The sequence below is a fragment of the Sorex araneus genome, chromosome 1, assembly GCF_027595985.1.
Source record: "Sorex araneus isolate mSorAra2 chromosome 1, mSorAra2.pri, whole genome shotgun sequence".
NCBI lineage: Eukaryota > Metazoa > Chordata > Mammalia > Eulipotyphla > Soricidae > Sorex > Sorex araneus.
In genome coordinates, this window is record NC_073302.1 from 337,652,023 (window position 1) to 337,663,964 (window position 11,942).

The window sequence follows — 11,942 nt, forward strand, 5'->3', positions numbered from 1 at the left end:
GCACCTCCCCACCCCCTGAGGTCACCCAGGCACATTTTGTTAGTGGGCGTGGCCTCAACAAAAGTGGGCGTGGCTTTGACAAAGTGGGCGTGGCTCCTCCCGAGCGGCAGCCGCTAATGCGGCTGCAGTTTTTTTTTTCCCAAATACCAAGCAGTTATTTGGTACTTCTCAATATTCATCACCTATATCCCTGATTATCATCTTCGAGGGCCTTAAAATACTTCCTATATAAGTTCCTAGCTAATTCCAGATTTCAAAAACTACCAATGAGTAGAAGCAACTATTCAAGCCAAACCTAAGGGACCTCACTCTCAAAAAGTATTGCTTGAACTTTCACATAAATAATAGAGGAACATTAGAGAGGGACATCTTCTAGAGGGAGTACAGAAGAAATTGATCACCACTGACCAATCCCATTTAGAATCCTTTTTCACAACCAGAGGTGAACTTTAAGGCCCCTTTGCCATACTACCACAGCAATATGAAGAAACAGCGCAAATCCCCGCCACAAGGAGAGGACGAAGAAAAGAGTCTTGATGCATCACTAGACCTTACCTACAAACTGGAGCTCTCCGATAAAGAATTCAGAGCTGAAATCCTCAAGATGTTCAATCAACTCAATCGAAAGTTTGACAAGGTATTCGTTACATTAAAGGCGGACCTCACAGAAACGATACAACAGACAGCTGAGAAATTACGGGAAGAAATGAGAACAGAAAGAAAAATCCTACAGAAGGAAATGTCACAAATCAAGGATTCCATAGATGAATTAAAAATCTCAGTGGGTGCCCTCAACAATAGAATGACTGCAGCAGAGGACAGAATCAGTGAGCTTGAAGATCAGCTCCAGGAAGCCTATAGGCAACAACAATCAATGGGGAGAGACCTCAAAATAGTTCTAGGGAGAATTAGAGTCCTAGGGGATGAATTCAAGAGGAACAACATTAAAATCATTGGACTACCAGAACCACAGGGAACCAACCCCAATGAAAAAGCCACAGTCAAAAAAATCATTGCTGAAAAGTTCCCAGAGCTGGACAATGCAGACATCCACATTCAAGGAGCCAGAAGGGTACCAGCTAAAAGAGACCCTAACAGAAAAACTCCAAGACATATCATAGTTAGGATGATGGACGTAACAGATAGAGACACACTACTACAATGACCTTACGAAGGACATTGTGGGCAACACGATAGTAGTTGGAGACATCAACACCGCCCTATCACCTCTGGACAGATCAAGAAGACTAAAACTCACCAAGGAAATAATGGCTTTGAAGGAAGAAATAGAAGAGAGAGGGCTAATAGATCTATATAGGGCTCTATATCCAAAAAAAAGGTAATACACTTTCTTTTCCAGCGCACATGGAACATTTTCCAGAATAGACCATGCGCTGGGCCACGCAACATACCTCAACAGAATCGACAAAATAGACGTTGTTCCAGCTATTTTTTCAGACCATGATGCACTGAAAATAGAAGTTAATCATGGACAGATGCAGAAAAATAAATCAAACACCTGGAAATTAAATAGCTCGATGTTGAACAATGAGTGGGTCAGGAAGGAAATCAAGGAGGAAATCAAAAGGTACCGGGAAACAAATGAGAATGAAAACACGAGCTACCAAAACCTGTGGGACACAGCTAAACTCGTTTTAAGGGGAAAATTTATAGCTCTGCAAGCATATCTCAGGAAGGAAGAAAGGGCCCACATAAATAACTTGACTTCACAGCTCAAGACCTTAGAAAAGGACCAACAAAAGTTGCCCAAACCAAGCAGAAGGAAAGGGATAATAAAACTTAGAGCAGAAATTAACGACATGGAAACCCAAAAGACAATTCACAAGATCAATGAAACCAAGAGCTGGTTCTTTGAGAAAATAAATAAGATTGATAAACCACTAGCAAGACTCACAGAGAAAGAGAGAGAGAGAACACTTATAAGTTGAATCAGAAATTAAAAGGGGGACATCGCAACAGAAACCAATGAAATTCAAAAGATCATCAGAGACTACTTTGAAAATCTGTATGCCACGAAACAAGAGAACCTAGAAGAAATGGATAAATTCCTGGATTCCTATAATCTCCCAAGGCTGAACCAAGAAGACCTGGAGTTCCTGAGTAGTCCTATTAACATCAAGAAAATTGAAACGGTAATCAAAAGTCTTCCCAAAAACAAAAGCCCAGGCCCAGACGGATTCACTAGTGAATTCTTCCAAACATTTAAAGAGGACCTATTGCCAGTTCTTCTCAAGCTTTTCCAGGAAATTGAAGAAACAGAAACCCTCCCAAACAGTTTCTATGAGGCTCACATCTCCCTAATACCAAAAGCAAACAAGGACACCACAAAAAAAGAAAACTACAGGCCAATATCCCTGATGAACACAGATGCGAAGATTCTCAACAAAATATTAGCAAACATAATTCAACAACTCATCAAAAATATCATACACCACGACCAAGTGGGATTCATGCCGGGGATGCAAGGATGGTTTAACATTCGGAAATCAATCAACATAAACCATCATATCAACAAAAGAAAAGATAAAAATCATATAATCATATCAATAGATGCAGAGAAAGCATTTGACAAGATCCAGCACCCCTTTATGATGAAAACTCTCGCCAAAATGGGTATAGAAGGGACCTTCCTCAATATAGTCAAAGCCATCTACCAGAAGCCTACGGCAAGCATCATCCTCAATGGGGAAAAACTAAGACCCTTCCCTCTGAGAACAGGGACAAGACAAGGATGCCCACTCTCTCCTCTTCTGTTCAATATAGTACTGGAAGTACTTGCAATAGCGATTAGGCAAGAAAAAGATATTAAGGGCATTCAGGTAGGAAAGGAAGAAATCAAGCTCTCACTATTCGCTGATGATATGATATTATACTTAGAAAACCCTAAAACCTCTACCAAGAAACTCCTAGAAACAATAGACTCGTATAGTAAAGTTGCAGGCTATAAAATCAATACCCAAAAGTCCATGGCTTTCTTATACGCAAATAGTGAGAGAGAAGAAAGCGACATGATAAAAGCTATCCCATTCACAATTGTGCCTCAAAAAATCAAATACCTCGGAATCAGCTTAACTAAGGAGGTAAAGGACTTGTATAATGAAAACTACAAAACGCTACTTCAGGAAATAAAAGAAGACATGAGGAAATGGAAAAATATCCCCTGCTCATGGATTGGAAGAATCAATATTGTCAAAATGGCAATTCTCCCCAAAGCATTGTACAAATTCAATGTGATCCCTATAGGGATACCCTTGTCATTCTTCAAAGAAATGGAGCAAGCGCTCCTGAAATTCATATGGAACAATAAGCCCCCACGAATAGCTAAAGCAATTCTTGGGAAAAAGAAAATGGGAGGAATCAACCTCCCCAACTTCCAACTCTACTACAAAGCAGTAGTCATTAAAACAGCTTGGTACTGGAACAAAGGCAGAGCGGCAGACCAATGGAACAGGGTTGAATACTCTGACACATCCCCCCAAATATATGACCATCTAATCTTTGATAAGAGAGCAAAAAAGGCGAAGTGGAGCAAGGAAAGCATGTATAACAAATTGTGCTGGCAAAACTGGACAGCTTCATGCAAAAAAATGGGCTTAGACCTCCATCTATCACCATGTACAAAAGTCAGATCAAAATGGATTAAGGACCTCAACATCAGACCAGAATCCCTAAGGTACATTGAAGACAAGGTTGGCAAAACCCTCCACGACATTGAAGCCAAAGGTATCTTCAAAGCTGACACGCCACTGGCCAAGCAAGTGTAAACAGAGATAAATAAATGGGACTATCTCAAACTAAGAAGCTTCTGCACCTCAAGAGAAACAGTGACCAAAGTACAAAGACAATCTACAGAATGGGAAAGGATATTTATGCAGTACCCATCCAATAAAGGGTTGATAACAAGGATATACAACGCACTGGTTGAACTCCACAAGAAGAAAACTGCCAACCCAATCAAAAAATGGGGTGATGAAATGAACAGAAACTTTCCTAAAGAAGAAATCCGAATGGCTCAGAGGCACATGAGAAAATGTTCCACATCACTAATCATCAGGGAAATGCAGATCAAAACAACCATGAGATATCATCTCACACCACAGAGACTGGCCCACATCCCAAAAACCAAAAGCAACTGGTGTTGGTGTGGATGTGGGGAGAAAGGGACTCTTCTTCACTGCTGGTGGGAATGCCGACTGGTTCAGCCCTTTTGGAAAACAATATGGATGATTCTCAAAAAATTAGAAATTGAGCTTCCATTTGACCCAGCAATACCACTCCTGGGAATATATCCCAGAGAGGCAAAATGGTATAGTAGAGATGGTATATGTATTTCTATGTTCATTGCAGCACTGTTTACAATAGCCACAATCTGGAAAAAATCAGAGTGCCCCAAAACAGATGACTGGTTAAAGAAACTCTGGTATATATACACAATGGAATACTATGTAGCCGTCAGAAAACACGAAGTCATGAAATTTGCATATAAATGGATCAACATGGAAAGTATCATGTTGAGTGAAATGAGTCAGAAAGAAAGAGACAGACATAGAAAGATTGCACTCATATGTGGAATATAATGTAACTGAGAAGTACAAGTTGGCAACGATGCAACTTCTGGCAGATATCTCTCTGGACTTAGTTACTAAAATACTAAAATACAGAAACCCAAAACCGTGAGGCCGCTAAGTGTGGTCACTCGACCTCATACCTCTTCATCCTCAGCAATGGCAAACAAATTATCTAATGCTTCCTTTTCAGCAGGTCTGACTTTAGTGGAGAGACTCTCCAAACAATAATAGTGAGTTTTGTTGAAATATTGTATGCAGTCAAAGTGAAAGTAAAGTGAAATTTATTAGTTACACAGGCGGGGGGGCTAAGAGTGGGGGGCTAGGGGCGTGGGGGGGTTAGGGGTGTGGGGTGGAGCTATACTGGGATGCTTGGTGGTGGAATTTGTGCACTGGTGAAGGGATGGGTATTCGAGCATTGTATAACTGAGATTTAAACCTGAAAACTTTGTAACTTTCCACATGGTAACTCAATAAAAAAATTAAAAAAAATAAAATTAAAAAAAGATAAATTATTTCGCATCTGTTTGTGGAGTAGGTTTATGTGGTGGTGGGAAAATTTGAAATAATGGTGCTGGGATTGGAGTTGAAATATTGAGTGTGATCAATTATTGTGTACAACTTTATAAAAATAAAATTTTAATTAAAAAAATTGGTTGAGGAAATTAACAGATACTTGTCTGAAAAAGATGAACTTTTCCATAAGTATATGAAAATCATCCATCACTTATTGTCAGGAAATTCCAAATCAATATGATATCATCCAACACCGGTGATAAATAAAGGCACAAAACAAAAAGAAACCTGAAATCTGTTATTGGATGTGTGGATAAAAAGGGATTCTCATTTACTGCTGTGGGAGCACACTCTTGTTAAAATCCTATGGAAAAAGTATGGAGAGGCCTCAAAAAAGCATGATTGGATATTTCATATGACCCAGCAATTCCACTTCTCTCTCTCTATACCCAAGATACAAAATCATTCATTTGAAAGAACATTTGCACACTGTTGCTCCTTGCAGGCTTCCTACAATGGAGAGAAGATGGAATCAACTAGACGTCCAAAGATAGATGAGTGTAGAATGAAACACAGTATATATAGACACTCTAGAATACTTAAGGCTGAAAATAATGATGAAATCATACAATTTGTTCAACTTGGATGAACTGGAGGACCTCATAAGTGAAATGTCAGTAGAAGGTCAAATGTTAGATAATTATACTTATGTGTGGTATTAGAATAACATGACAAGGGGATGCAAGGTACCAAAGGTGGAAACCTTTGGTCCTATCTTACAGAAATAAAAAATCCAGGAAAAGAGAGAAATGGAGAGGGGAAGAAAGAAGAGTCTGAACAGATGTAATGGGGCAAAGCTCAAGGGTCTTGGAAATATTGGTGGCACAGACATATTGGTGTGATAAATATATGTATATATGTAAATCACAGGGACATCAAAACTGGAGCACAGGCGCAAACTACAGTGATTTCAGGAAAATAAAAAGAATATCTATAAGGAAGTAGCCTACAAGGTGAGAGGAAATCTAGGGACAATGGTGGAGCTTAAATTGACAATAATTATGGGATTAACTTTGGAACATACTGTGCCTAAAATCTCTAATGAATACAATTGTAAATGACTTTGCCTAAATAATAAAAGGTTTGCTTTAAAAAAGACTTGCACACATGTGGCAAACTTCTCTAATTTATAAAACACACTTATTATTAATTTATTAAATATTTATATAGATATAAGTGTTATAATAGAGTGAATTTTTTGCTTTATGATTTTAGTTGCTTTCAACTCATTCTCATCTCTTTCTTTTCTAGGAGAAGGCATGATGAAAAATATTTATCATTCCACACAAAAGGCTTTAAAATGGCCTTTGTTCTTATTCATTCCTTTTCTCATTCTTCTCATTGTGTTAACTGCTAGCGTGGTAAAAGTTCATGGCCAAAGAAAGAAACAGAAAATTGAGGAATATACAAGCACTGAGTATGTTGATTTTAATTTAAATATTCATTATTGTTAAATGTTTAGAATACACAGTAATTTAATGAATAACACTACTTGATATAGATAGCAATGATTCATATTCAACTTTTCCCACGTATTAATTCATCATTTAGTAAACTAATTGCTAATAAATAATTATAGGGGTGGAGAGATAGTACAGAAGGTAGGGCATTTACCTTGCACACAATCAAACGGGATTCTATCTCTGATCTGGCACCCCATATGGTCTGTTGAACCTGCCAGAATGATCCCCAAGTGCAAAGCCAGGAATTAAGTTGTTGAGTACCTCTGGGCGTGGCCCCAAAGCAAAAAAAAAATGAATAACAAAAAAAAATGATAGTTGAAAATATTTAGCTGGAGAGCTAGTACAAGAACTGAGATGCTTTGCTCAAATGTGACCAAGTTCTGTTTGTTTCTCAAAACTGAAACTGTTCTTGAGTAATGCCACTAATGAACTCTGAGCACAGATTCAGGTGTAAGCCCTGAGTAGAGGTGGTTGTGGCCCAAATCCTATTAAAAATAATCATAATTCAAGCATGTGCTTTGCAGTTGAGCCACATCCCTGGCCAAGGAAGATGGAACTGAAGAGAATGTATAGGGTGTGGTAGGAAAGATAATAGTGGCAAATCTTATCTGTAATATCTTTGTAAAGTCTTTTCATTGATGTACTGGAGATATCACATCACCTGCTCTTGTGTAACCTCTTAACTTTGTAAGGATAATAAATTGCCCAAATCTTTGAAAATAAAAAAAAATCATAATTCAATAATTTTCATAAGTTAATGCTTTAAGTTGGCAACATTGAGTAGAAAATACTTCCAGTTACTGTATATGTACTTCATTTTAAATTAAGAAGTAAAATTTATAAGCAAAAAATACTGTGGGCACTTAGTAGGCTATGTATGAAATATTTAAAAGATTTTTAAGTAGCATAGGTTTATAAGACTAATTTAATAGTGCAAAGGCATATCTATTTAAATTTTTTTACTTTACCATGTCTGCAGTAAAAATGATATTTATTTATAGCCAAATATATATACTAAGTTCTAGTATCAGAGTTTTTCTTTGAATTTGCTCATTCCCTTTTTTGTTTTATTATATCCCACATGTGAGTGTCATCATCTGACTTTTGTCTATTATCATTTGTATTGTCTGGATGAGCCCTATAAGTGCCACCCATATTGCTGAAAAAAATTATTGCATGTACATGTCCCCTTTTCTTTTTTACCCATCTATTGCTAGATACTTGAAATGTTTTCATATATGAAATACTGAAATTGTATTCCAATGACTATGACTGTACTTAGTTTTCAAAGTCATTTATTAAATGACTTTTCTATTTTGTTGCATTACCTTAACATATTTGTGTATGTTGAACCACACTTGGAATAAACACCATTTCATAATCAAGTATGAGGGCTTCAATATTATAAATTGGGTGTGATTTTTGTTTTGTTTTTTATTTTGTTTTGTATGTGTGTTTTTTTGGTGGTGTCCCTGAATACTTTGGTATGAGAGTAATTCTGACATTATATAGTGTATTTGGGAGAACTTGAGAGGAAAAAATACAAGGTTGTCTTTGAAGATTTGGTAGAACTCACCAGTGAAGATATTTTCCCAAGTTTTTACATTTGTCTGTATATTTAATTATACATTTAAATTTTCTTTCTTATAATTTAAATTTTTTCTTATAATTGATTATATATAATTGATTCTCTCTTGGAGTGAGGCTAGATGAATCTAACAATTGCCATGTCCAGCAGTTTCTTAAATTTAATGAGAAATGTTGATAGAAATGTATTTATTCCATGTCTATTTTAACTTTTTGTAATCCTATTTGATGACATTTTATCTTTTTTATTGTCAATCTTCTTTACACTTTTGAATAACAAGTTATTGGTTTAACCAGTTTTTTGTCTTGAATTTTTGTTTCAAAATTCACTTATTTTCACTCAAGATTTTTCTATTTTCTTTTTCTAAGGATGAATAAGGTTAGATTTTCTAAGAATATTTCCCTAGTTTTTCAATATAAGCTTATATTTCTATCAAATTATCTATCACTATTGCTTTTATGATCTAGTTTATATGTCCTGATAGATCATGCATTTTTTTCAATTAGTTTCTAAAATTTTAAAAATTTCTGCTTTGGGGTCAGAATGTTGTCCAGTACCCCATGTCTACCAGGAGTGATTTCTGAGTGCAGAGAAAGAAGTAAGTCCTGAGCAATGCTGGGCATCACCCCCAAACAAAACAAAACAAATTTCTGCCTTGATTTACTCATCATTTCTTATGAAAACAAAAATTACTTTTAAAAGTTTATTTTGGTCACCATGACATTATGATTTACCACAATGTTGATGATATGGTATAATATGTACATTATTGTAACACCCCACCACAATATGTTTCTTCCATCATTTCCTCAACCTCTCCCCACATCTCACATCCATTGTAAGCTCAATTCTGTGCACCAGTTCTCAGATTCTGTTGTTTTGGTCCCTTGTTTTTCCCTTATATATGCCACATACAAGAAACCGTTCTGTATCTTCCCTCTTCTTCTGATATCACTGAGCATGATCCTCTTTTTTTCTATCCACATAGGAGTGATTTTGTCGTTTCTTATAGCTGAGTGGTAGTTAATTGTGTGTATATTCCATAGATTTTTTAATCCAGTCTTATTTTCTTGAACACTGGGTTCCCAGATTTTGGCTATTGTAAGTTGTGAACATATGAATACTATTATGAATAGAGTATTGGGGTCCTTGAAGTATATGCTAAGAATTAGAATTATTGGGTCATATGGAAGCACCTATATTGTTTTCCCCAAAAGTTGAACCAGTGAACATTCCCACCAGTAATGGATGAGGCTTCCTTTTCTTCCTATGTCCCAAAAAACACAGGCTGGTTTTTTTTTTTTTTGCTTTTACTGTCATTTATTTATTTATTTATTTATTTATTGAATCACCATGTGGAAAGTTACAAAGCTTTCAGGTTTAAGTCTGAGTTACATAATGCTCAAACACCCATCCCTTCACCAGTGCACATATTCCACCACTAAGAACCACAGTAAACCTCCCCCCACCCCTCTAATCCCCCCAGCCTGTGTAGCTGATAAATTTCACTTTACTTTCTCTTTATTTTTTGGGGGGGGTTGGGTCACACCTGGCGATGCACAGGGGTTATTCCTGGCTCTGCACTCAGAAATTACTCCTGGCCGTGCTCAGGGGACCATATGGGACGCTGGGATTTGAACCCAGGTCGGCCGCATGCAAGGCAAACGCCCTACCCACTGTGCTATCTCTCCAGCCCTACTTTCTCTTTATTTTGATTACATACAAACAAAAAAACTCACTGTTATTGTTTGGAGTTCCTCCCCCCGCCAGAGTCAGACCTGCTGGAAAGGAAACATTTGATAATTTGTTTTTTGTTGCTGAGAATGAAGAGATATGAGGTCGTGTGGTCACAATAGCGGCCACGAGGTTCTGGATTGATGTGTGCAAGTCTCAGTAGGGTGTGAGTTGATATCTCATGGCTGTTTCTAATTTGCAATCCCTTGATGATCAGGGATGCAGAGCATTTGTCACATTGATATTGGCTTATCTGTGTGTCTTCTTTGAGGTTTATGTTTAATTGTTGTCTTGATATTTTTTTGGATGGGGCTTATTTCTTTTTACTTGTTAATATTTAAAAGCATTTTATATATCTTGGATGTTAACCCTTTGTTAGATGAGTGATGTGCAAATGTTTTCTCCCAGCTTGCAAGCTCTTTTTATTCCAATCCTCATTAATTTTGTGGTACATAATCTTCCAAATTTGATGTAACCCCATGTGTTTATCTTTGCTTCCATTTGTTTGAGCAAAGGCATTAACTTGTCATTCATTTATATGTTGACTCAATAGCTATTATGTTCCATGTCTTATTTTTTACGATTTTAATTTTCTACATATTTTGTTTGTTTGTTTACCTTTGAGTTACACCTGGTGATGTTCCAGGGACACTCCTGACTCTGCTCAGGAATTATACCTACCAGTGTTTGTGGGCCCATATGGAATGCCAGGGATTGAATCCGTGTAGTCTACATGCAGAGCAAGTGCCCAAATGCTTTACTCTCCCCAGCCTCAAAAAAGGACATTTTGTTTTGTTTTAGGACCACACCTGATGATGCTCAGGGGTTAGTAACTCTTGACTCTGCACTCAGGAATCATGGTGCTCAGGATGTTATACTAAGGATCGCACCTGTGTTGGCTGTGTACAAAACAAGATTCTTACTCACTATACTAACTCCAGCACCACCATTTTATTTTTGTGATTCATTTTTTTTTCTTGGAATAACACCCTGCACTTCAGAAATAATAATTGAGCCGAGAGTATGGACTAAGCCTTCTGCTCTTCTACATGCCCCAGAAATCTAACTTTTTTAAAGTGCCCAGAGCTTATTCCTGACTCTGTGCTCAGGGATCACTCTTGTCAGGGCTTAAGGGACCATATGTGGTGCCCACATATTTAAAGCTATTTAGCTAAAAATGCATGAATACGACCATGTTCAGGTCTCTTATAGTCCTATACTTTCCTCATGCTAGTTTGGCTTCCCATTTGAGTGGTGGTCATATTGTCAGATGTTCTCAAATATAACTTCTTATATATCAAATAGCGATTCAAAATTTTTCCAATATTGACAAGATACTACAGAGTTTTGTAGAACAATCTTAAAGCAAATATAATGAACTGATATTCTTATTTTTAAATATATAGGAAAGTAGAAAGTGAGAATGAATCCAAAGTATAGTCCAAAAATTCAAGACTTCTTGAATCGCAAGAGTAAGTAATTAAGTATTTTAACATTGAGAAAGACAAAAAATTTACAAGATAAATAAATGATCTTAATAAGTGTTAACTTAAATATTGATTTGATAAAAACACATTGTCATGATGAACTATAAATGACATTAAATTTGTAATTAACATATTATAGTCTTACAATTTTATTTTCTATTAGTTAATCATTTGTATATTAAATATGTTGGATAGGCAATGCATGTTAAAATCTTCATAGTAAGGATTCCATGATGTTATTTGTTGAATAACATCACTTTATAGTTGATTTGTTATATAGTTGAATTTTTCACCTTTTTCTTTTTTAGGTGTGTTGTATTCAGTGGACTGGAAAAATGCAAAATGAAAAGTGCATGCATTGCTGACAGCCTTGGATTAAAAACTTACATTTAATGATTTTTTGATCTAACAATGAACGATATGTCTTTGTCAGTCATATTACAAGTCACAATATAACATAATTGATAAAGAATAACATGTGAAATGTCACAGATTGTAAAAAATATAT

The 11,942-nt window shown here is 36.4% G+C and overlaps 1 protein-coding gene across 1 annotated transcript in view; it reads left to right on the plus strand.

The window, feature by feature from the left end:
• ADAM2 (ADAM metallopeptidase domain 2) overlaps positions 1-11,387 on the plus strand; it is a 131,364-nt gene extending 119,977 nt beyond the window's left edge. Inside the window, exons 18-19 of the mRNA XM_055128386.1 lie at positions 6,414-6,579; positions 11,354-11,387. Of these exons, the coding sequence (XP_054984361.1) occupies positions 6,414-6,579; positions 11,354-11,387 (200 nt within the window). The remainder of the gene's footprint in view (positions 1-6,413; positions 6,580-11,353) is intronic.
• The last annotated feature ends 555 nt before the right edge of the window (positions 11,388-11,942 follow it).